At 38.3% G+C, this 26934-nt stretch overlaps 2 protein-coding genes across 11 annotated transcripts in view; one reads left to right on the forward strand and one right to left on the reverse strand.

The window, feature by feature from the left end:
* Window positions 1-3157, reverse strand: part of Aspa (aspartoacylase) — a 21890-nt gene extending 18733 nt beyond the window's left edge. Inside the window, exons 1-2 of one of the 7 annotated variants that reach the window (XM_006532012.4) lie at window positions 3064-3157; window positions 536-798 (exon numbers count right to left, since the gene is read on the reverse strand). In XM_006532012.4, the coding sequence (XP_006532075.1) occupies window positions 536-768 (233 nt within the window). In that variant the 5' untranslated portion in view covers window positions 769-798; window positions 3064-3157. Of the gene's footprint in view, window positions 1-535; window positions 964-2643; window positions 2998-3063 lie in introns of those variants that run through there. The other 6 variants (XM_006532011.3, XM_030245478.1, XM_006532013.4 and 3 more) reach the window with 6 other exon arrangements.
* On the forward strand, window positions 2841-22873 carry Spata22 (spermatogenesis associated 22). Of its 4 annotated transcripts, none has more exons than XM_011249095.2 (9): window positions 2841-3013; window positions 7369-7475; window positions 9579-9707; window positions 12291-12351; window positions 12476-12571; window positions 16532-16865; window positions 20018-20141; window positions 20927-21024; window positions 22036-22715. In XM_011249095.2, exons 2-9 carry the CDS (start codon window positions 7433-7435, stop codon window positions 22225-22227), a joined length of 1077 nt encoding a protein of 358 aa, XP_011247397.1. In that variant the 5' UTR covers window positions 2841-3013; window positions 7369-7432; the 3' UTR covers window positions 22228-22715. The 4 variants fall into 4 exon arrangements, with proteins under 4 accessions (XP_011247397.1, XP_011247399.1, XP_011247398.1 ...); XM_011249097.2 differs by having other exon boundaries at window positions 2841-2959; XM_011249096.3 differs by lacking the exon at window positions 2841-3013 and adding an exon at window positions 3022-4117 and having other exon boundaries at window positions 22036-22873.
* Window positions 22874-26934: the final 4061 nt, after the last annotated feature.

Below are 26934 nucleotides of genomic sequence, written 5' to 3' on the forward strand. Positions count from 1 at the left end.
TGCAATGAAGAAGGCATATTCCTGGTGCTTACTCACCCTTTCATTCAAAAAGTACTAATCAAAATGTCATAATTTCCTCACTGGACATAGTGAGGAAGACAAACCTACAAGAAAGCATGGTGGTGAGTTTCCCACACAACAGTATGTTTACCGGTATAACGACCAAACAGTCATTTATTATTATTTTTTTGAGAATTTAGATTTTTATTTTTACATGTTGCTCAACACAAATTTACATAGAGGATTATTATATTTGTGTCTTTCAAGTCAGATGAGTCAAAACTACATATATTTCTTATTTTTTGCTGTATACTGGATGGCATAGAGCAAAAAGAAGATTAGAGCGCGTGAGTGCCCAGTTTGTGTAGTTGCATAATTTGTAAAGCAGCATGATTAAAAGTGAAAGTGATCTTATTCACCACAGATGTTCTATGTGTGGATCTGACTACTTACTAGGAGCATTTACACGTTCTCTTTCCCAATGACTAACACTTCTCACCTATATATACCCTCAGAGACTAGAGAACAGTCTTACCTAAGATTTTCAAGGTCAAAAACACGATTCAGGTCACAGTCAATGTATCTGGTGCACTTCTCCACCGCCCTTGGATTGGTAATGAATGGCTTCACGTCCAGCCCTGCTCTGTGAACTTCAGTGCCATTCCTTAGCCAGTGAGTAACTAGAAACACTCCGGTCAGTTCATTTCCATGAGTCCCTCCAAAGATGGCAATCTTCTTAATAGGTTCTTTAGCAACACAAGAGGTCATTTTAACAAATACCAAGATCCTGTCTGATTTCTGCAATTCAGAAGAGAAGAGGTCAAAGGACAGTTAACTTCTGAGAAAAGTTTCCAAGTTTAGATCTAATTGAGAAGTGCAAAATACAGAGCTCTCTTGAGAACTGACTTCACAACTGTTTCTGTCACAACTTCCCAGCCTGTTTATTCTATGGACACTCCCTTCTGTAACCCCTCCCTTGACCATATTTGGATTAAAATATGCAAGGATCAAGGATCGTGATGCAGCTGTTAACTTCTAACTCAGATGGTCAGCAGATCGAAGTACAATTGTGCTAGCATCCCCTGCTATAAAAATCCTGTCTTCTGTTCAGAATGATTATTTATAAAATAATACCACATTAAGCCCAATCCTCCCAAATATAACAATATGGTTTATTCAGTGTTTTTGTTCCCACTGACATTTAAAACATTTCCAAAGTAAGCACTTTTGCTGATCTGAAGGCATTGATGTCTCTGACCTCCTCTTGAACAGCACAGCTCCTTTCTTTGAGCATAGCTGTCCACAGCAGAGGCACAAGAGCCCAGTCATGATAGGGTGGGTGACATAGAGCATGGCAGAAACGCAGCAGGCAAAAATGTTGCTGAGTTCAATCCTGAGGAGAGAACCAACTTCTGAAAGTTGTCCTCTGACTGCCACATATGTGCACCTGTTCTCTCTCTTTCTCTTCTGTCTCTTACACGCAAATAATGAATGAAATAAAAATTATTATTATTATTATTTTTTTTTTTTTGAGACAGGGTTTCTCTGTATAGCCCTGGCTGTCCTGGCACTCACTTTGTAGACCAGGCTGGCCTCGAACTCAGAAATTCACCTGTCTTTGCCTCCCAAGTGCTAGGATTAAAGGCATGTGCCACCATGCCCGGCTAAAAAAATATTTTTAAAAAGTGACTTTGAAACATCTTTAACTTTTGTCTCATGAGGCTTTTGGTAATTCTATGATGTCTTTTTTTTTTAAGTTGTCTAAATACCAAATGAAAAGCAGCTGCCAGTAATATTCAAATCTCTTAAATACCTGAAAATATTTTGCAACATAATATATACAAAAACGACATAGAAGCATATATTACATATATATTACATATATTTTAACCACATTGTATGAGGTATACAGACATGATCTCATTTACTGGCATCAAAGACTTTCTTCTGGAATGTGTTGTCCTAAAGTGGGGGGTCTTACTAGGGGAACTAATCCAGGATAAGGTGATTACATAGCGTTGGAGAAATGACTCTGAACCAAATCTTACTTGATTTCAAGCTCAATCACTCAGAAAGCCAAGAATGTTAAAGTACAGGAAATATTATATATTTTCACACACACACACACACACACACACACACACACACACACACACACACCACATGAAACCATACTAAGTTGTTTCCTAAGGACACAATAAAGCAATCATTTATCATAAGGGTAGGCTTATATGTAATTTTTCCCCACAGATGTCTGCTTACTCTATTTATAAATTCACTTTATGATTTATAAAGGGCAGACATTTATTGCCAAGGATAAAGGAAGGAAGCACTCAGCCCGATTAAGTTTCCACAGTTACATAAAAGAAAGCTAGGCCCAGGAGCCATGTTTCTCATTAAGGCCAGTGTTCACTACAGGACAACAGGGTGACTCTGTTATTTTTGGATTCCTCTGAACTTCTAATTTTGCTCTTTCAGAGCTCACATAAACAGCCAGCACAATGTAGAATCACAAGACACACAAAGCAAATACATGGTGAAAAATTCAAAATGTTTCATAGTATTTAATAAGCCAGTGCCTCAATCCCTTTTGTTTTTAAAAAGATTATAATGTATAAATAAAACAAAGTCAAATATGCTTACACTTCGAAATTACTGCTGTAATCTAAGACAAAGTCCCTGTAGTCTTTGGTTTTCTTTCTGCCTCAGCATGCACTGAACACTTCACAATGATGAAAACAGGCAAATGAAGAGAGAGGACAGTTCTCTTGCTCTCGTGGTTTTACTGAACTCTGGTGAATTATTACCACCCTGCCCTACGTATTTTGTTCCTTTCCTGCTGACCTGTGGTTTGCTCTGTCCTTTGCCCTAGTCTCTCTGGAAACGCTGCTTCAGTAGTTTACTCATGGCAGGCACCAATGACTCGAACTTTGAGGCTTGTTTTATGGAATTTTAACAGGTCAGCATTTTGAAGTACACTTCCACATTTCTCAAGTTTCTGCGATGAGTCCACGTGAGTAACTCCCTGGGAAGTTAATGACCAGCCGCAGCTCGCATACGTACCTTGTTACTGTGTACAGTTTGTCTCCTGCAGGAAGCTTTACTTGAAAACGAAAGCTTTTGCTTAGAACTGGGGCAACAGAGGCGGTCACGCTCTTATACCAAGTTAACTTCCAAGAGTTTTAACTCCCGGTTTCCCAAAGCACCAACTCTCTTTCCCAAAGCACCTGGCAAAGTCTTTCTACTCTTAGTTCATTTTTTGAGAGTTCAAAGAATTGATAACATATTGAATAAAATCATTCCTAGTTATCATCTATTGATTAAAACACTTTTAAAAAAGTGTTACTTTGAGGGTTTTATTTGTTATTGTTTTGACAGGGTCTTGCCGCATAGCTTAAGCTGGCTTCAAGCTTCTTATGTAGCTCAGACTGGCCTTGAACCTCCTGTAAGCCTCCTGAGTTTTGAGATTATTATTTTTTTTTTAAATGTGATCATGTAGTTTAAAACAAAGGCATAGTAAAGTTTGACTTCACAGAATGGCTATCCAATGAGTCAATGCCAGAAATTTTGTTGGAGGTATTAAGCTGAGGCTGTTTCTGAAACAGCATGTCAGGAGATATTCTAGTTTGCTTTCTGTTGCTGTGATAGAGTAGCACTCTGGCCAAAAGCAACTTAATCCATCCTTGTGGGAAGTGAGGACAGGAATTTATGCGGGAACATGCACAGCCCATGGAGAAAGACCCGCTAATTCACTTTCTGCCTCTGCTCAGCTAGCGTTCTTATGTAGCCCAGATCCACCCATCTAGGGAGGGTTGGTACCATTCACAGTGGGCTGGGACCTCCCACATCAATACATTTATTCTCAGACATGGCTACAGGCCAATTGGATCTGGGCAGTTCCTCAACTGAGGCTCCCTCAGACGATTCTCAGCTGTGTCAGGCTGACAGCTAAAAGTAGCTAGGACAGATGATAAAAAGGATTCCCTGTTCTTATAGATAATGTGGAGTCAGGCAATCATTACAGCTCTAACTCTATCCTTTCTCTGTGGCTCTATTGCTGTCATCCATCTTGAGCGACAGTCTGGGTGGAGATGAACGATAACCAGAACAGAGCCAGGTAAAGTATATGAGTTCATAGACTTCTAGCAAAGATTCCATATGGCGCATGTCTACATTCTTTACAGACGCAGTACAGGTTATCCCTCTCACTCGAGTTAAAGTTGTGATACTCTGTATTTCTTTTCTTTTCTTCTTTGTTTCTTTTTCTTTTTGGTGCTAGGGATATAATCAAGGGTTTCAATTTTTTTTTTTTTTTTTTTTTTTTTTTTTTTTTTTTTTTGGTTTTTCGAGACAGGGTTTCTCTGTATAGCCCTGGTTGTCCTGGAACTCACTCTGTAGACCAGGCTGGCCTCGAGCTCAGAAATCCGCCTGTCTCTGCCTCCCAAGTGCTGGGATTAAAGGCATGCGCCACCACCGTCCGGCCATCCCTTGCCCTTTTAAGGAGAAATTATTAATTTTGGGGGGATTATGTATTGTACACATGCTTATGCACGCATGTATCAAGCCAAATTCCACTTCCTTGAGATTCCTTACACTCTTGCTTTAGGTAAGCACGAATAAGTCTTTTTCCAGACATTTTGCTGAAGCCTTTTTCCATATTGAAAATGATCCTATTAAAATTTTATTCCTTATCCTGTCATCCAGTCCACTACCACTCTTATTTACTGACAAAGAAAGTAACACATTTTTGTATTCTTCTAGGCATTTACTAATAAACATCTCTCCACAGCAGCCCTTTCTACTTCCCTTCAGTTATGTTGGATAGCCAGAAGACAGGGAAATAAGAGGACATGGTCTTTTAGCAAAGATATCTATTCTAAGTAGCTATACTGTAACTAGCTAGTCTATACTTCCAAAATAGCAGCCACCGCTGGAAGCAGGAATTAACTTTTATTGAGCACACATTATGTGCTGGACCCATTTAATATCTCTTTTAATATCTTAAGGCAATTAAGTAAATATTGTTATTGCTATTTTATCAAGGAAGGAAATGTAGACATCACATGCTCAAAGTCACAGAGCCAAGAACTCCCCATGTTTTCCAGTCAGGCTTCTGTGACAGAAGCTTCTCTTGACAGGAGGCTGTCTCTGTGAATCTAACAACAGTGTTAAAAATGAATGCTTTGTAAGAATTCAGAAACTGGGAATTACAAATGAGACTTTTTGAAATTATTCCAAAAAATGGCTTCTACCCATATGTGAAAGGCTGAAGAAAAATCAAGAAAAGCTACCAACTTAATGAGTTTGTTCACCTCTCCAATTGTTCCTTATATAGGGAGGAGCTCAGAGCCTCATACCACCCTGCTTCCTTTGTAGACCTCTGTGGCCCACGTGCTCGTTTGCTCTCCTTAACAATGGCAGCACCAGTCCTGCCCGCCTGTTCTCTACTTTGGATTGGGAGTCATTTTAAAACTGGTCTCAGTTCTCCCACAGGTCTCCTGCCTGACCCATGGCAGACGTGTGGTCACATTAGGCAAGACATACCTTGTTTTGCTGCCTTGGGAATGATTCTCTTTAGACACAGTCTAGGATGTCAGCAGCATCTTAGAAAACTTTTGTCTAGGAAATGGGCAAGGAGGAAGGGAAAGGGAGGCCATGATTTTCTGATGCCACGGGGGTGTAGCAAGGCTGAGCTGGGGAGCTCTTTCTGCCTCATCCATAACCAGAACAGGTTTCTGTCTGTGGACAAAACAGCTAAAGAGGTAGAGCCATGCCCGAGCCGGCTTTGTACCTCACAAGCGACAAGGCAAAGGGCGTCGCTTTTGCCTTTATGGGCAGAAAACAGCAAGTTGGTCCCGTTCCTTTAACTCTCGCGAGGCCTTGCCCCCTCGCCGCTCTCCCCGCCACCCCTGCCCCGCGCTTGCTTGCGTGGTTAGTAGCGCAGGTGCTCCAGAGCGCCTGCGCACTGAGCTTCAGGATTGGTGCGCCTGCGCAAAGCCTCCCGCGGGTTTTCAGAGGCGGGAAGTTCCGCGTGGCTGCCTGCTGAAGGAGGCGAGGTTAACTTGAGGGCTCTCTTTGTACATGGTGTTGGCCGGGGATTCATGGAGGGAAATACCGTTTGTTGACCTAAAACGGCCCCATGAGTGGCTGTGTCAGGCGGGAGGGGGGTGTTGGAAGGGAAGACGAATTTTGACTGAAAAATCGCTCCCCTCCTTTAAGGAGGCCTCAAAGAGGCCCTGTGTGGCCTCTGCTTGAGGCCACGGTGATCTTAGGGCAGGCTTGGCAGTGAGTTGGATAGTTACCTCTCTCTCTGACCCCAAACCTGCCCCACCACCCCACCTCCATCATCCCTGCTCCCATAGCCCCTGCCATCCCGGTCACCCCAGTCCCTCCAACTCTGCCCCCGCCACTCTGCCTCCGCCACCCCTGCTTCCACCACGCCTGTCATCCCGACCACCCTGCTCCTGTCACCCGTACCCCCGCCACCCCAGTCACCCCATTCCCATCAGCCCACCCCTGGTCCAGCTGAAACCGGTTCTCTTGGAAGCTGGGCTCAGATCATCAGAGTTTACTGGCCCAGGAAGATGATAGTGCACTTTCACGCATTTGTGAGCGAGGCATAAGTGGCCTGCCTCTGCAGTCCCAGCGCTTGGGTGGTAGAGATGGGAGGATCAGAAGTTTGAGGCAAGTCTGGGTCGTATGAATTCTATCTCACATGCCATAGGTTTAGGATATTTAAGGTATTAAGCTTCTGTAAGTCCTCTTAGGCTTAGGATGAGCTGGTGTTTCAGTGTTTTTGAGTTTTACTTTTGCAAATGATATTTGGACGCTAATGTTTACCTCTTTGATTGCACTGTTACCTGTGTGAACATCAGTCTGGCTCACTGGGCTGTGGATTTGCAGTAGAAATTATTTGGGTTTGTGTCTGGCCTTTTTTTTTTTTTTTATTCATGGGCAAACATTTGTTGAATTAAATAAATTATAATAAGATATAAATATATTAAGAAGCTCAAATCAGAAAAAAATACAATGGAAAAATATTTTATTTGTTTCTGTAAGTTTGCCAGTGCTGTAATTCGTTTCCCTTATAGCTTTGGTTCAGAATTCCCATCATGGGTCCTGAATTCTGAAATAAATTGCTTAAACTGTGTGGAAACTCTCTATATATTTAGAAAACAAGTTTATATCCAACCATGTCATAATTTGTTTGAACATAACTGGGAAAATGGGGCCTGTTTTAAATTTTTATTCACAAAACAGTTCCTGAGGTGATAACATTTGACAATTTTAATCCATAGTGTCCATCACTAATTGATTGAAATGTTGATCTTGTTGATGACTATGAGTTACATGTTTCTTCCTTCTAAGGTTTAGTTAACTTCATCCTGTAAATGTCAAGTGCTAAATACAAAAAGCTTTGACACAGAAGAAAATGAAGAGAAATCTAAATGAAAGTTCAGCCCGAAGTACAGCAGGTATTGAACAGCATCTAATTGTTTTTGGTATTTTTCATATCGTACATAAAACATGTATAATTTATAGGAACATTTGGGAAGGAAGGTTTAAAGAGATTAGACATTTCGTCTAGCCTCTTTTTATAGTCAAAAGAGGCAAAGTAAGCTTGTCAAGGCAAAATAGTTAGCAGTAGAGATGAGAGTAAAATTAAATGTACTGAGATTTACTCTGGTGCTTTTTCTTCAAAACTTAAGGGATTGATTTATGGTTGTAAGCAGGAAAGAAAGAAATACATTTGTGTGTTTTTGATTGACTTGTTAAAATGTTTTCTTTTTTTAAAAAAGTATAACTTTAAAAAAATGGTTATTTTATTTATTTACATTTCAGATGTTGCCTCCCTGCTCAGTCTCCCCTCTGCAAACCCCCTATCCCATCCCCCCCCCTTTGCCTGTAAGAAGGTGCTCCCACACACACTCCTAGCAGCATTTTTTCTTTTCAAGACAGGGTTTCTCTGTGTAGCCTTAGCTGTCCTGGAACTCCCCTAGAAACCAGGCTGGCCTTGAACACACAGAAATCTACTTACCTCTGCCTCCTGAGTGCTGGGATTAAAGGTCTGAGCCACCAACAACCAAGCTGTTTTCTAATATTTTGTATTGTTTGTATTTTCCCAAGTATGAGGTGACATGAGGATAGATGTCAAGAATGACAAGAGGCAGGGAAATGATTATGATGTACAATGAAGTATACAATGATATATAATGATAATTTATGATGAGACACCATACTCTAGACATTTAGTCACAAGTATTATTTAGTCTCTACCACCACCTCTGTTTTCTAAGATAAAACACCAAGACACAAAGACCTTAATTAAGTAACCTATTGAGTGGTAGAAATAGCACTTGAACCTAGAAATTTGATTTTAGAGTCCACATTCTTAATCATTATATTATGCTTCTTTGGTCCTTAAAACTGTTCATCTTTAACTTTGAAGTTTTATTTCCAATCCTCGTTGAAGGCACAGTGAAAACCCAGGCATCCTGTTTCAAGAACCTATGTGATTATAGGTTTTCATTAGAGATCTTCCTGCGTTAGTGTTCTCCAGTGAGAATGGGGCAGCAGACAGTGGTAGTGTTAAGAGTTCCTGAACTGAGATTTAGAGACTTGGCTCCTATCTCTGTTTTTCTAGTTATTGCTTTGAAGACCTCTTTGATCCTGAATTCTCTTGTAGCTTTTAAAGTTCCTTTATTGTTTTGACTGAAGGACCTGCTTTGCCATGTGGAGGAAGTGGTGATGGTGGTTAGGTATTGTCACTCTCTTAAGAAAGTGGTTTTCAAACTATGAGTCAAGACCCCTTTGGGGGTCACATATTAGACATCTTGCATGTCAGGTATTTGCATTACAATTACTCAGTAACTCAGTAACAGTAGCAAATTACAGTTATGAAATATCTATGAAATAACTTTATAGTTGGGGGTCACCACAGCCTGAGGAACTATATTAAATGCTCACAACATTAGAAGGGTGGAGAACTACTGTCTTAAGATATTTAAAAATGATCCATAGAAAAATATCATTATAGATACCAGGGGTGCTTATTGAAAGTATAATTTTGGGTTCCAGAGTAAATAATTGAAATAAAAATTTCAACATTGGAGATTGTGACCTTGGGACCTATATGTTAATCAGAATTCCAGGATAAATCTTAATCAAACTAAAGTTTGGTAACTATGGTCTGAGAGGCTGGTGGTCTAAAATATGGTTAGATTTTTGGAAAGCATGGTTTTCTTTCTTAGCTTTGATATATTTTATAGGCACTCTGCAGCTAAGGAAATAGACAAACAGAAGAGGGAAATTCAGGAAATAAAAGATAGATTTGGGAAAGGTTTGGGAATAAAAACAGAGACAGGAGAAGAAAGGACTTTAGAGACACTGGTAAGCTATGTGGGCTTCCAAAAGTTTGCAAAAATTATTTCAAGGGCATAGAAATATATCTGTAGTGTATTAGCATATAGAAGTAGATAGTAAACTGTACATCATTACATATTATTAATGGAAATTATTCTAGACGTATACATCTTATTTACCTATTTAATACTAATTTATTGGTACATTCTATGTAGGCTGTTTGCCTGTGCCATTGTTCAATCAGAAAAAGAGGAACAGACAGCCATTAACTTCTAATCCACTTCAGAATGATCCAGGTGTCAGTACTGTTTCTGACAGTTACGGTTCCCCTTCTTTTCCAACAGGTAAGAAAATGAATAAGTAAAAATTTCAATAGACAAGAACTAGAAAGTAGAAAATTACTGGGTCTCTCACTGCAGAATGTCCCTGCTGCTTTTCACTGCCCAGATATAGAGATTACTTGGCTCCTCCTGAACATTCCAGCACAGGAGTTTTGAGTTGCCTAGTATACGAGGATGGCTTAGCATTTAAATGGAGTCTATCTTTATGTTTGGAGCCTTTGTTCTAATAAAGTAGGAACCTACATTGCAAAGACTATTTTTCTTTCTCAGAACATAGAATACTGTGATATATATTTTTTAGGAAAGGATGGAAGGGTTAGAGTTACCTCAGAAACAGGAAAAAGTGTATATAGAGTTTAAAAAAAGTGGAAAAAAGTAGATAGTAGAAAAAGAATAAGCCCAGAAATTTCTGGTGCTTGGTTATAGTCGTGGCTTTCTTTTTGCCTGTCTTTTCTCTGTTGTCTCCCTCAGTATTTTCTGGGATCTGAAAATTCTTAAGTTGAAACTTAACCATTGAGTAGTAGATAAACCTTTAGGAGGTACTTAGAGTTGTGAGGATTCCACCCCTACGAAAGGACTAGTAGCCTTATAAAGGAGAGATGAAGTATGCTGCTTCTGTCTTGTGAGGACACTTAGAGGGGCTCTCTCTGGAGCAAGAACAAGCTTTCACCAAACACCTAGTTTGTTGTCATCTCAATCAAATATGTTTTAGTCTTCAGCACTATCAAAATTTCTATTTGTAAATTACAAATAGAAGATATTTTGTGATAGCCCAAATGGTCTAAGATCCTTTCATCTAGTATGCTTCCTTATAGATTAAACCAGCACATTTTGATAGTTGCCATTGCTGGGACTTTACATACTCTCTCTCTCTCTACTTCTCAGAGACTGACTGTCTTTTGTAACTCTTTGTAAAATTTAATGAAGTTTTAGAGTCAGGAAGCTTCTAATATGTGTTACATTTTAAGTGAGACCACTAAAATCTTGTCATCTGGGAACCAAATAGCTATAGTGGTGAGTGCTGGGAGACTTTACTTTTCTTATTTATTTGTGTGTGCATGTGTGTTCTAGAGATGAGACTCAGGTCATTAAGCTTGATGGCAAGGCTTCCCACTAAGCCATCTTGCTCACTGACTCAATATTCACTGTCTTTTTACTTCCTTCTGGGAGAAATCACCGATAGGGAGATATTCTGAAATATATTTGGCACATTCTGGTTATGTATGTTTAAATTTTAGAAACAAACTTTAAAATTATTAATGGAATCATATGAATAAAATATTAAATAATTTTATGTCTAGCAATACTCATATTTAAAATTTTTTCAGTGTGCTTTCATAGACTTTGATGAATTCATTTTTTCTTCTATACTAGTAATTTAAAGTATAAAGGTAACATATAATGTTTCCATTTTTAAAATTTGAATTTTATTATTATTGTGTGTGTATGAGTATAGTTGTATGCATACCATGATATCTATATCTATATCTATGTATATGTATATGTATATGTGTATGTGTATGTATATGTATATGTATATGTGTGTGTGTGTGTGTGTGTGTATGTGTATGTGTGTGTGTGTGTGTGTGTGTGTGTGTGTGTGTAGGTCAGAGAACCAATTTTGGGAGTCAGTTCTCTCCTTATAATGTGAGATTCTGGTATTAAACTTAGCATATCAGGCTTGCATGGCAGTGCCGTTACCCACAGAGTCATCTGTGACCCTTATTCCTATTTTATGTATAAAAAGTAGAAATTCACATGGACAGGCACAAGTTAACATTCACCATCACTTAAAATCTTTCTCATTTAAAATGATTTATAAGTAGCATGAATACTGATCTTGAAAAATTATAAGTGTGAGCTATCTCATGAGGAAATGTGAATTTTTGTCTTGGCCTATTAGTCTAGAATACAATCAACATTTATAAAAAGAGAATATGGGAAAAGAGATGTGGTTCAATGGTTAAGGGACTCACTAGTCTTTCAAAGGACCTGCGTTTGGTTCCCAACACCCATGTCAGGTGTCCTAGAACTACTTTACACCTCCAGGACATCCTTTGGCCTCCATGAGCATCTACACTCATGTGCACTATGCCCCCCATATGCAAATAATTAAAACATAAAAATAGAAATTAAGGATATAAGAGAGTAACTAGAACAGAGTAGAAAATGTATATGGAAGTATATACTGTACATAGTAAGAGTTAGATTTCATGTTAAATTTTTTTTATCTTACTCTGACTCTGTGTCTCTCTGTTAGTTTCACAGAGTTTACCAGTTATAATGCATTTCTTGATGTGGGTGGCATAAAATTTAAGAAACATTGGATTCAACTAAATTTATGTTGCCAATTACAAGGCACTATGTTAGGATCAGTTGTGGAAAAGACAGATTAAACTATCTTTGCTTAAATACAGTGGGTAAGAAAGACATCTATAAAATTAGGCAGGCTGTGACAAATTCTTCAATCAAGTGCTACTAAAGACTGTGCCTATTTTTTCAACTTGTGAGAACTACCAAATTAAATAAATGTAAGGAATTTTTTGAAAATAAAATCTTATTTTTATGTGTTCTTATACTTCTGAGATTGGGCGTGGGAAGCTGTGAATCCAGAGGTGGCTCCTTTAAAGAAAACAGTGAATACAGGGTATGTGAAAAAAAATATGAACCAATACATGTGTGTCTGTTACTTACTGGTGTTACTTTCTGTATACATTTTACATTTATCAATTTGAAAACAAATTGTGTTTAACAAGAATTTTCTTTGAAAGGCAAATACCAGCTTCTGCTTCTTATCCCTGGAGAAGTCAAGATTCTGTGTCTAAATCTATTCAATCAAATGCTGAAAGAAGCCAAAGTGCCTGGGGGTGAGTCTGCATATGTTTTCTCTTTCTCTTCTTTCCTTTAAAATTTTTTTCTTTCTTATAAGTACATTTAGGAAATTTCTACATTACTAACAAACTAATACTTGAATATAATCTATGTATACCTTCCTGTATACTTTAAATTACACAATGTAATACAATGTAAATGTCATATAGTTTGTGTACTTAAGAAATAATGACAAAGTATATGTTTGGTATAGATGTAATTTTTTTCTAAATATTTTTGATCTGTAGTTTGCTTTGATCTATGAAAGTAGAATACATGGAAAGTTTAAACTGACTTAAAATGGGTTTTCATATAGTTTTTTCGTATATATTTTTGTTTTGGCTATGCCCCTTATCTTCCCTGTATACCTATGCTCATTCCTACATAAACCCTTCCTCCCATATCATTCCCCATCTCTACTACTATATCACTGCGGAGGAATTTTAATCCAGCATTATGACTGCTCGGGCAAGGGATCACATGCAAAGACTTAGGCCTGTGTGATCCTGCTCCAGACACACCACACACCTTTAATCCCTCTGGCTGGAATACAGACACACCCTTAGTATACACCTTTAATTTCAAACAATGTAGGTAAGGTCAGTTTGTAGAAGAATGCAGCCATGTTTGAAAATGTTGTCTAATTGATGGCAGACAAGTGTCAAATCAACGAAAGATTTGACAGAATGAGTCAGATATAGAATACATCCAACTTTCAGGAGAACAGACAGGAAAGAGAAGTGACATAAGAGAAGTGCAGAGCGAGTGAGTCTGGAGGAGAGGCCAGTTCAACGCAGTGGACTTCAGTCAGTTCCATTCAGTTCAGCTCAGATAAGTGCAGTGCTGTGCAGTGCAGTGCAGTCAGTTCAGATCAGTTCAGTGCAGTTCAGTTGAATGCAGTTGAGTTCATACGGTTTCCTTCAGTTTATGTAGTCAGTGAAGTTTAGTTTGTGGAATTCAGAGGCAGTTTTCTAAGCAGACCAATTCACAGAGAAGCTGAGAGAAGTCAGTTTGAATAGTCATCTTGGAGAGGAGTTTTGAGCCAGAAAAGCTGAGTTGAACCAGCCAACCAGAGTTCTAGAAAGGGTAAGCTTATTCAGCTGTAAAACTCCAAGTTGTCAATTACATCTGGTGAATAAAACTTACTTTTACATATTACGTATCTTCTGCTATGTTCCCCTTATGGTACTTCCTCAACATCCCCTTTCTAGCTTCTTAGCCTGTACAGGTACTCTAAATTAAAAAAAAATACTTCTAAGAAATTGAAGCTAGGATCCACATATTCGAGACCATGACATTAGTCTTTATGAGCCTATATTTCTTCACTTCACTAGAATATTTTTTTTTTTTTCATTTTTTTTATTAGGTATTTAGCTCATTTACATTTCCAATGCTATACCAAAAGTCCCCCTTACCCACCCATCCCCACTCCCCTACCCACCCACTCCCCCCCTTTGGCCCTGGCGTTCCCCTGTACCGGGGCACACAAAGTCTGCGTGTCCAATGGGCCTCTCTTTCCAGTGATGGCCGACTAGGCCATCTTTTGATACATATGCAGCTAGAGTCAAGAGCTCAGGGGTACTGGTTAGTTCATAATGTTGTTCCACCTATAGGGTTGAAGATCCCTTTAGCTCCTTGGGTACTTTCTCTAGCTCCTCCATTGGGAGCCCTGTGATCCATCCATTAGCTGACTGTGAGCATCCACTTCTGTGTTTGCTAGGCCCCGGCATAGTCTCACAAGAGACAGCTACATCTGGGTCCTTTCAGTAAAATCTTGCTAGTGTATGCAATGGTGTCAGCATTTGGAAGCTGATTATGGGGTGGATCCCTGGATATGGCAGTCTCTACATGGTCCATCCTTTCATCTCAGCTCCATACTTTGTTTCTGTAACTCCTTCCATGGGTGTTTTGTTCCCACTTCTAAGGAGGGGCATAGTGTCCACACTTCAGTCTTCATTTTTCTTGAGTTTCATGTGTTTAGGAAATTGTATCTTATATCGTGGGTATCCTAGGTTTTGGGCTAGTATCCACTTATCAGTGAGTACATATTGTGTGAGTTCCTTTGTGATTGTGTTACCTCACTCAGGATGATGCTCTCCAGGTCCATCCATTTGGCTAGGAATTTCATAAATTCATTCTTTTTAATAGCTGAGTAGTACTCCATTGTGTAGATGTACCACATTTTCTGTATCCATTCCTCTGTTGAGGGGCATCTGGGTTCTTTCCAGTTTCTGGCTATTATAAATAAGGCTGCTATGAACATAGTGGAGCATGTGTCCTTCTTACCAGTTGGGGCTTCTTCTGGATATATGCCCAGGAGAGGTATTGCTGGATCCTCCGGTAGTACTATGTCCAATTTTCTGAGGAACCGCCAGACTGATTTCCAGAGTGGTTGTACAAGCCTGCAATCCCACCAACAATGGAGGAGTGTTCCTCTTTCTCCACATCCTCGCCAGCATCTGCTGTCACCTGAATTTTTGATCTTAGCCATTCTCACTGGTGTGAGGTGGAATCTCAGGGTTGTTTTGATTTGCATTTCCCTGATGATTAAGGATGTTGAACATTTTTTCAGGTGCACTAGAATATTTTAGAATAATATTTAATAATATACTATAATAACAAATAATATATATTTGCTAGTTTTGATTAAGTGTTCTGTGTTTGTTCTACTCAGAGATATAAAAGTTACTGTTTTTAGGAAGGCATCAGAGTAAATTCTGTTTTTCTTTATTTTCTGGAAATATAACTTACATGACATGCTTTGTGGTGATTCTCAATGATTTCTTTGTAATAAAAAGCATGTGTGAGGTGTTACACATAGGAGCATGGAGGACTCAAAGGCAGCTCCCTCATGGAAAACTTTACCCCAATATGGCTGATGACTCCACAAAAACTCATCTCTGGAGTTTCCTTTCTGCAACTTTCTTTTTCCCCTGCTTATATAACTGTGGGAAGGATCTGGTAGTTTTCTGAATTTCATTAGCTACCTCAATCTTTTGAGCCTCCTTCTTCCATTAAGGAAGGAATGTTTTAATTCTGAGGAAATAACTATTAATAACTACAATTCTAATATTTTCTTTGATATTAATGATGTTTTGGTATTTATAATTTAAAGATTCATAATTATGATATTTTTACCCCTTTATTCTTAAATTTATAGTTAATTTGTTAACAGTATTTCTCAAACTATAAACCTTAGGCCCCATAAAACTTAGTCCTTAAAAAAAAAAACACGTAGTCCTTATGCTGATCACTAGATTCTCCCTGTCTTTTTTCCCCCCAAACAATGGATGGGTTGTATTTTTTTGCCTTGTAATGCAGGTATTTCAAGGAAAATTACTCATGATTAAGACTTTGTGAGTTGGACTAATTTCCTCTTCCCATATACCCCTTAACTGGTCTACTTAGAAATTATACTTTTTTTTGGCTTTATTAACACCCCATACTGACAAGCTTTACAAATAATGTAGTAAAGAAATGCTATAACATGTTGTTTAGTAGGGCTTGTTAAAGCATAAAACATGAGACAGCCTTACAGGCAAGCTGTAACTTTTTTTTTTTTTAAACTTTATTGAAAATTTCAAGATAAATGTATAAAGAATTAAGTAAAAGCCCTCAAAAATATTTCTACTTAGAAACTACTGTTATGTGGAGGCTCAAATATCATAAACATATATTTGTAGCAACGTATACTGAGTCGGGAGACTGGTCTTCTCTGATTTCTGAATTTGCCAGTGACTTGCTGTTTAACTTTGTATGTGTTACTACTTCCCCCAAACTCTAGCTCTTCATCTTGAAAGAGAAGTAATAATATATTATATCATTGTGTAATGAGTGATGTGTTTCAAATGTCTTACTACTTTGTAGCTATAAACCACAGATTGTCAGAATAATGAAAAATTTCATCAGTTGTTCCTAAAAATGAAGACCCAGAGAAGTATGCTTTTGTTTTACAGCTACAGAGGCAACAACAGAAATACTAGCTTGAGAACTTGGGATTTTCGACCTCAGCATAAAACTGTAAGCCCTGCGGCAAACAGTGAGTTCAGTTCTTGTCCAGTGAATTTGGGAGCTCAACAACAAAAACAGTTCCAAACACCTGAATTTCCTAACTTACCTGGACATAAAGAAGCTGAAGTACCCCGACAAACATGTTTATCAAAACTGCCTGGCTCTACAATGAAAGGCCCAGACAGAGCCAGTGCACTGCAGGCATTTAAACCAAGTTTTCAACAAAATCCATTTAAGAAAACAGTGTTGGGAGATATTCCAAGAGAAAATTCTCTGAAGGTAAACATGTAAATATTAATGAATAGCTTATTTACACATTTAAGCATTGTAGTAAATATTTAGAAAGGTACATACATGGTATATGTAGGTTAGCATAAATATCCAGCTTCCCAATTGGAGTAGAGCAGTGTTGGTTTTTTTTTAATGTCTTAATGTCTTAGTTTTTTTTTTTTTTTTTAATAATGACCCTAGAATTTCTTACTGGATTCTGGTTCTACTCTTTTAATTATTAAAGTAACAATAGTTTATCCATTGCTTGTAGAAATAATCCATGCTTTTTATTATGTCATTTCCCCCTCCCCAAAGATATCAGAAATATTGTCCTGCAAAGTGCCACATAACATTTTTGATTTTATAGATCATTCTGTCTTTGCTGCATTTATTTTACTACAAGACTAAACTCTGCCATTGTAACTTGGAAGCAGCCAGAGATAGCACACTAATGAATGAGTATGGCTGTGGTCCAGTAGAAGTTGACAGAAATAGTGGGTTAGGTTAGACTTGGGGTGTAGGCCATAGTTTGCTGACTTCTGCTTTATAATCTGGTCCTGCTCTGCCTTTCTTGCCTTCTACATCATATTGAAAAGTGCTGCTCATCTAAAACTCTTCACGCTGGGGTGAATATGGCGAATACTACATTATCTCTCTGCTTTGATTTATAGTCGAGAGAACATGTACCTTTTACTAAGCTGCATTTCTGATTGTTCTTTGAAATGTTTTCTACACATGTGCAGGTTATCTTCTCTCTCACACCTCACCCCAAGGCCCAGTGGATTATTGTTCTGTGAATATTTGTGTTCTGGCAAGATGCATTGTCCTACCTGGTGCCTCACCTTGGCATCCTTGTTTTCTGCCTTCAGCCAACAGGAGTCACTGGGAGGATGTCAATGTGAGGAGAGGTGGAGATTTCCTTTTTTCAATGTCTGTGTCCCTCTATGGGCCTAGTTTTCATGGTCTTAGCAATTTTATTTTTCTCACACTGCTCTTTCAACTTCTTACTGCTGTTAGTGTTTGGGTGCTTAAGTACTCTGGCATTTGTTCTGAACATAATCTGGACAGCATTGATTTTAGCAAGAAATTAGGGCAAATTCTGTGTCTCTGGAAATATAGCATATTTTATCGAGATTCTCAATACCCTGTTACCTTGTACACAGAATGATATGACACTGTCACCTTAGTAACAATGACTCACTGTGGCAGTCATCTTCAAGGAGGCATGTTCAAATCTTGCTTAGGAGGGAGAAGATAGGGAAATTTTGGAAAAAAAGTTTCATTAGGTACTCTTTACAACTCTCATTCCCCAAAAGAAAATTGTGCCCTAACCCTTGAAAGTTAGTATTTTTGTTTGTTTTGAAATAGGGTTTCACTGTGTTGCCCCGAACTCACTATATAGACCTGGGTGGCCTCAAACTCATAGAGATTCTCCTGCCTCTGTATTTCAATTGCTGGGATTAAAGGCTTGTTTTCAGATCTTAAAAAGTCCATAAAGTATGGTGCTGGAGAGATAGCTTGGTAGTTAAGAGCACTGGCTATACTTCTGAAGGACTTTGACTCTCTTCCCAGCAGCCACACAATGGCTCACAACATTCTGAAAGTCTTGTTCTGTGGGCACAAGGTACATACATATATAAATATACATACAAAACACTTATACACATAAAAGAAAATAAATCTTTTTTTCTTTAAAATCTATCTTCTTTTATTCTTTAATCCTTTTTTACAGTCCAGACTTTATCCCCTTCCTGGTCTGCCCCTCAACTGCTCCCCATTCCATATCTCTCCCCCACCCCATCCCCAAGAGGATATTCCTACCCCTACCCTAACCCCATCAGGCCTCCCCACTCCTGGGGGGCCTCAAGTCTCTCGAGGGTTAGGTGTATCTTCTTTCACTGAGGCCAGACCAGGCAGTCCTCTGCTAATATGTGTCAGGGGCCTCATATTAGCTGGTGTATGCTGCCTGGATAGTGACTCAGTGTCTGAGAGATCTTGGGGGTCCAGGTCAGTTGAGACTGCTAAAAAAATACAAAGTACAAAAAATGCAAGAACTTTTCTATTTCAGCACTTTTAAATGTGCTAGTCTTTGCCCCCACTTAACTATTCACTTAAAATGATAAACCCTGTCTCTGTCTTTTCATTCTATTATTTTTGTGCACAGATGATAACAATTTCTAATGTTTTATTATACTTATTTAATCATTTGTTTGATGAATACTGTTTTAGATTATAAATGTGAAGATATATCATCATCATCGTCATCGTCATTGTTCTTGTTTTTGGGACAGGGTCCCACCATGCAGCACTCACTAGGGTAGTCTGGAACCTGCTATGTAGATCAGGTTATCTTTGAACTCACAGAAACCCACCTATTTCTGCCTCCTGTATGTGCCACCATGCCTGCTTGTTTGCTCACTGCTGTTTCTTGAGTAGCTTTGGCACAGATTGGATACCCCAAAAGCAATTACATTTTTTATTAGTGTATATTATACTACAAAGTAGAGGGTTTCATTATGAAAATTATATTTGCATCATTCATACTTATTTCCCCTCTCTACCTTTTGTTCCCCTTCTACTTCTATGCTTATTTTTCTTCAGTTTTAAAAAGGTACCTGTTAAGTGAATGAATGAATCAATGTGTTTACAGTGTGGGTAGGGATTCTTTACTTACTTGTTTGTAAAGGTGCTGGCATGTAATGCTTATTCAGTGGAGGAGAAAGTTAATGGAGTAAATGAATAACAATATAAGTAAATCTTTTAACACTTTACTTATTATTGTGTGTATGATGTGGGTAGGAGAAGTATTTGTGGAGGTCAGAGGACAATTTTGTGGAGTTGTTTTTCCTTTTTCCATCTTTTCATGAATTCTGGGGATCAAATTCATGTCATCAGGTTTATATGGCAAGTGCCTTGTCCACTGTGCCATCTCTCTGACTCCGTGATTCTCTTCTTATTTTAAGTATATTCTGGTTTTCACTCTATAATGCAGTGAAATGTAATGATGGGTTTAATTTGGGGATTTACTTGCATTGTAACTTTTAGTGGTTCTTTTTACACATTTACAGACTTACTTATAAGAAGCTAGACTTTGCATAGATCAAAGAGTATAATGAATAAAGTGAAACACTTTTCTAATGCTATGCTTTTTTTCCTGAAAGGAAGGTACTTTGCATCAGTTAAAGGAAAAAGATAATTCTTTAAGAATTATTTCTGCAGTTATTGAAAGTATGAAGTATTGGCGAGCACATGTGCAGAAAACTGTACTTCTTTTTGAAATATTGGGTAGGTATAATATTTCAAGAATACTTCAATAATACTTACTATTTTGGAATTTTTTTTCAGTTTTTCGAGACAGGGTTTCTCAATTTAGTCCTGGCTGTCCTGGAACTCACTTTGTAGACTGGGCAGGGCTCGAACTCAGAAATCCTCCTGCCTCTGCCTCCCAAGTGCTGGGATTAAAGGCATGTGCCACTACTGCCCGGCTTTATTTTGGATATTTTTAATGCCATTAGGAATACCTAGGATATCATGAAGAAAATACAAATTGGAAAAAGGAGCTTATGTATATTAGGGGAAATTTAGGTTGTCTTCAAAATAACAGATGTCTACTATCAGTACTCAGGAGATGGTTATTAAATGGATGAATAACACCATTTGATAAAATTTATGGAGTTAAATGTGAATTAGGACTTAAATTTTATAGATGGAAGAAACAGCTTTGAGAGATGAACATTTTGTACATGAATATATTTCATTTTAGAAAATAAAACAAATCAAGTTTAAACAATGCCATAAAATAGTATTAAGCTGAAGACCTGACAGTAGAATTCTAATTCAATGTTGTTTTCATTAAACTATGATACTTATTTGTTGTTATAGTGCATTTTATTGTTGTTATGGCTCTGAAATTCATGCAGTCTACAGAACACACAAAATTCCTCTGTAAAACACCACTGTATAAGTAAAACTGGGAGAGATGTTATGGGATGACATTTAAATAACCAAATTCTTTGTTAAGTTTTATTTATGTTTATCTATATTCATTTCCCTTCTTTAATATTGATTAGCTGTCCTGGATTCAGCTGTCACATCTGGCCCACATTATTCAAAGACTTTTCTTATGAGAGATGGGAAAAATATTCTTCCATGTGTATTTTATGAAATTGTGAGTATTTTAACCTGTTAATTTTCAGTGCCTATGCTAAGAAAAGATGAAACTACAGACCATAGTCCTATTGCAGTAGAAATTCTGTTAGCAAAAGAGTACATAATCCATGAGCCGTTATTGGGAGGATTCTTTTTTTATTAGATATTTTCTTTATTTACATTTCAAATGTTATCCCCTTTCCTAGTTTCCCCTCCGAAAATCCCCTAATCTCCCCTACCCCCACTCCTCAACCCACCAACTCCCTATTCCTGTTCCTGGCATTCCCCTATACTGTGGTATAGAGCTTTCACAGGACCAAGGGCCTCTCCTCCCATTGATGACCTACTAAGCCATCCTCTGCTTCATATACAGCTAGAGCCACAAGTTCCCCCATGTGTTTTCTTTGATTGGTGGTTTAGTTCTAAGGAGCTCTGGGGGTACTGGTTAGTTCATATTGATGTTCCTCCTATAGGGCTTCAGACCCTTTCAGCTCCTTGAGTACTTTCTCTAGCTCCTTTATTGGGGACCTTGTGCTCTGACCAATGGATGACTGTGAGCATCCACTTCTGTATTTGCCAGGCACTGGCAGAGCCTCACAGGAGACAGCTATATCAGGCTCCTGTTAGCAGGCTCTTGTTGGCATCTGCTTAGTGTCTGCGTTTGGTGGTTGTTTATGGGATGGATTCCCAAGTTGGGCAGACTCTGGATGGTTGTTCCTTCAGTCTCTGCTCTGAACTTTGTCTCTGTAACTCCTTCCATGGGGAGGATTCTTAAATGTTCCAGGAAGCAACTTCTTGCTAGTTCATTAGACACCCTATCCAGGATAGGACCATCCCTCTGTGACAGGTTACCTGTGCATGCCTGATGATATTGTAAGTAACAGAGATAATGATATTGTAATACCATTCAGGGTGATTCATTGATCATATTTGACCAATATGATCATCAACTTAATTGATCTTATTATGTTAAACATCAAGCTTTAGATGATGCAATAACTAATTTTTGACTTTTATTTTTGAAAAACAGGATCGTGAACTTCCAAGACTGATTAGAGGCCGAGTTCACAGGTGTGTTGGACACTACGACCCAGACAAGAACATTTTCAAGTGTGTTTCTGTCAGACCAGCATCTGCTTCTGAACAAAAGACTTTCCAAGCATTTGTTACAATTGCAGATGCTGAGATGAAGTATCATACTAAAGTAACGAATGAAATGTAAATAGTGACAAAGGGAATTACACAGTATGAGCAGGAGCTTTTGCTGTCACTGCTTTACCACTTGCATGGTTTAATCACTCTTGTTTTTGTATTTCACTTCTTTTTATAAAAGTAAAACTCTTCTTATATTTTTGACCAAAACAGCATAGCTAGATTTTTTTAATTTTGAAATTTTATTGAGCTATGCTGGATAAACCACCATTTAAATTGTATAATTTAAGTTTCTAGTATGCTCACCAAGTTATGCAACCATTACCATTATCTAGATGCAGACAATGTCATCACTGCCAGAAGAATGCACATCCACCAACAGTTACTTTCCTTTCTCTTTTACCTCTCAGAACCACAATTTTCTTTTGTGTAGCTATGGATTATTTTGTTGTTCTGTGCATTTCAGAGTAGAGCTAATCTTGGTAAATGCGAAACGATTTTTTTTTTTTATTTTCTAAGAAGATAAATTTCTGTATTTGCCAGGCACTGGCATAGCCTCATGAAAGATAGCTATATCAGGGTCCTGTTAGCAAAATCTTGTGAGTGGGTGGGTTAAGGAGCAGGGCAGGGGGAGGGTATAGGGGACCTTGGGGATAGCATTTGAAATGTAAATGTAGAAAATACCTAATAAAAAGAAATGAAAAAAGAAGATAAATTTCTTGAAATAAAAATTTTGAGTTTACACTTAAAGGTGTAGAGAAATTTGTATTGATGCTGTATTTTCCTTTCTATCCACATTTTTTTGTAGAAAGCTGATATATTTTACAAAAATAATTTTTCATTTTCCTTCGAAGAAGTTTATTATTATAGTGAATGAGGCATGCTAGGGAGTTAAAATTGAGTAGGGTTAGTTGTGAAACTTACCAGTAGTGGTTAATTGATGAACCACAAAGTTTTCCCATATAACAATATGTAGGGGAAGTGTTTGAATCAAGCTCTTGGGCTGCTAGCAGGATTTACTGTATAAGTACCACATTTTACTTGAATTCCTCTCTTCATGTTCTCTCTTTGAGACCATGTCTGTAAATACACATTAGAATCTTTCCATGCTTCAGTAGCTCAGCATGTAAAAGGAACTCTAAAACTGATTCACACTCCACACTTCATTAGCTGTTGACCAGTCTTTACTTTAGAACTACTATGTAGGCTGAGGAAGGCAGGTGTTTTAAACAGAGACGTGACCTCAAAGGACCATGCAAGGTAAGCAGAGTGTGTCCTATTGTACTTGTAAGAGCCTGCCATTGAGACATTGGATCTACCCCAGCACTTGAAGGGAGTACATAATTGAAATGAGCTGAGTTATTCGAAAGGAAGCAAAGCAGGAGGATTATTTTTGGTAGCCTACTTAAATTCATGTTTTGCTTAGGTAACCATACAGTTGAGCTTTTATGGGTGCAGCATCCCTGTCATGTCACCATCTCCTAAACAGCCTGGTCCTCTGGTTCTTATAGTCCTCCTCTTCCCTCCTCTGATGATCCCTGAATTGTATGTGTAGATGTTGTGTTGTAAACTAATTTTACTGTTTTTGCATCTGTTAAAATTCAATAATGAGGTAAAAATGCTCACTGTAACAGACAGAAATAGATTTTTTTTTTTTTTTTGGTTTTTCGAGACAGGGTTTCTCTTTATAGCCCTGGCTATTCTGGTCACTCTGTAGACCAGGCTGGCCTCGAACTCAGAAATCCGCCTGCCTCTGCCTCCCGAGTGCTGGGATTAGAGTGCGCCACCATGCACGGCTTAGAAATAGATCCTTAATCTACTTACTGTAGGTGTAGGTCCTTCTTTAACATGGGATAATACATTTGAGGCAGCCTCCAAACTATCAGAGTTTAAGGGACAATACTGGAGGCATTTCCATTATCAGGAGCACGATGGCTATGAGTATTGTTTCAAGGGTTATTATGTAATTGTTAATTTACACAGGCCATTTAGTTACTTCACTTTATTTAGAAAATATTTTACTTTGTTGAGAATTCATACATTGTATTTTGATCATATTCCTTTCATTCCCCAATTCCTCTGAGATCCCCACTTCCATATCTACCCAACGTGGTGTCCTTACCTTTATAAACCAGTGGACTCCAATTAGTGTTGCTCATGTACTCCTGGGTTGATTTAAAGAATTAAACCTATTGTATGTCATTCCATTTCAGTTTTTCTGTTAACATTCAGGAAAAGGTTAACTAATTTAGGATATAAAGATGTCTGCCTAATGTAATTTTTAGTTATAATTACCACTCTGTAGTGATGCCTCAAACAGCGTCAGATTGCTCTCTTCTCGCTCGTTGTAGTCCCTTCTCATCTATGTCTGATGCCTCTCCTTTTTCCCCTTCTTTTTGTCCTTGCTTTTTGGATGAACTCTTAGTCTTATTCCAGCTGATCTCTTTCCTTGGTTTACAAGATGAAAGTTAGAGCAATTAATGTGATCCAATGCCTCCTAAAATGTTTTAACAACAGGGAAAATGTCCAGACTAAGCATTTTTATTTTCTTCACTAATGCCATTAACAGCTTTGAGGCATTTCTCAGTAAGAAATGCTTCATTCTTTCTTGCTTGTGAATGTTAAAGGCAGAAAAAAGAAAAGTCTTATTTCCTATCTCATTATCAAAGAGTTTTTTCCAATTGAGAGAGTGAGAGACAGAATGCATTGCATAGGGAAAAGGGAGACCAAATCATAGGGTAGCTTATTTACCATCAACTCATGGAACCAGAGGAACCCAATGATAGAACACCAGAAGCAGGGAGAACAGGCCCAAGGTAAACCAGGTCTGACTCTGCATCTGTGGTTCTTAACCTTGTGGATCTTGACCCCTCTGTCAAATCTCTATATCCAAAATTGTTTACATTATGATTCATAACAGTAGCAAAATTATACTTAAGAAGTATCAACAAAAATAATTTTATGTTTGAGGGTAACATCATGAGACTCACAGCACTAGGAAGGTTGAGAATGCAGAGCAGGTTGAAGTCTGTAAAACTTGCTATCACTATGTCTAGATTAAGAGAGGACAGATGAAAGAATCTGATGCTACACACAAGAAGTATTTGAGAACATTTTTAAACAGATGGCTCTATTCTAGTGGACATTAAGATTGCTAATCAGCAAGTAGGGGCTCCTTATGTTTCTGAACCAAAATAAATGACAGACTTGCTATACTGCCTGAAGAAATTCAATTTTTGCTTACAAGAAAAAAAATTCCTTTTTGTATCCAACTAGGAAAAAGATCATGTCTTTCTCTTTCTTCTTTCTTCCTCCTTCCTCCTTCCTCCTTCCTCCTTCCTCCTTCCTCCTTCCTCCTTCCTCCTTCCTCCTTCCTCCTTCCTCTTTCCTCCTTCCTCCTTCCTCCTTCCTCCTTCCTCCTTCCTCCTTTCCTTTCCTTTCCTTTCCTTTCCTTTCCTTTCCTTTCCTTTCCTTTCCTTTCCTTTCCTTTCCTTTCCTTTCCTTCCCCTTCTGCCCCTCTCCCTCCCTCCCTCCCTCCCTTCCTCCCTTCCTTCCTTCCTTCCTTCCTTCCTTCCTTCCTTCCCTCCTTCCTCTCTCCCCCTCCCTCCCTCCCTCCCTCCCTCCCTCCCTCCCTCCCTCCCTCCCTCCCTTCTCTCTCCTCTTGCTTTGTCTCCCTCCTCCCTCCCTCCCTCCCTCCCCCCCCCCTCTCTCTCTCTCTTTCTTTCTTTCTTTCTTTCTTTCTTTCTTTCTTTCTTTCTTTCTTGAAACAGAGTTTCTCAGTGTAGCTTTGGCTGTCCTAGAGCTTAATCTGTAGACCAGGCTGGCTCTGACTTCTGAATACTGGGATTAAACGCACCACCACTGCCCAGTTTTAATTTCTAGACATTTTATTTGTACCAACTTCATCCATAGTTTCCCCAATTGTGAGCAACTAAGATGTTCTTTGGCAGGTGAATGGGTAAACTGTCGTACTACAGACATCTGAATGTCATTCACAACTAAAAGGATCTGGGAAATGTAAATGTATATTACTAAGAACAAGGCCAACTCCGGGATCTTTCTATGTTAATAAATCAAAAGGTAGCTATTCTTGCAATCCAGTGAAGGTAATACCAGTGAAGATTCATATTAAATGAGGAATGAAGGGCTAATCTAGTTGAAATGAAAAGGGAACAGAGAATAAGTGTTGAAGAGAACTTAAAATATCAACTATAATCTCATGATCAAATGGAAATGCTGAAACTGGGAAGTATTCTAACATCTAAGGAGACTGCTTAGGATGGTGGTGGGGGCACTGTTAAAATTTTCCTAGAGAAGATAGAAGCTAGAAACAACTGAATAAGGTACAAATCCAATTTCATTTTCAACTTTGGCTAGAGGAAGGCTTGAGCATGATGCAGCAGTTTTTTTTTTCTTATCCTTCTTGTGTGTCTTCATATACTTGGGTCCTTATAGCTGAGTGTTTCTTTTGCCTGAAATATATTCATGGGTAGCTTAGTTTTAGTGAAAGATTCTGCTACCCTTGAAATAATTTGAAATATGTATCATTTTTTAGGTGTATTCAAAGATCACTGATAGTTTTTTGTCCACAAGATGAAGTCTATGTTTTAATACTCCTAAGATATTTTATAGCCTTCACATTAAGGTCTCTATTTATTTTTAGGCTTCTTAAACTTTCTCCCCCAGTACAGGATCCAACGTGCAGGACTACTGTTGATTCCCTAGGCAGACAATGAATAAGCATCTCTCAGTGAGCTACTTGCTATCCCCATGGCCC

The sequence above is a fragment of the Mus musculus genome, chromosome 11 (assembly GCF_000001635.26).
Source record: "Mus musculus strain C57BL/6J chromosome 11, GRCm38.p6 C57BL/6J".
In the NCBI taxonomy this organism is placed as follows: Eukaryota; Metazoa; Chordata; class Mammalia; order Rodentia; family Muridae; genus Mus; species Mus musculus.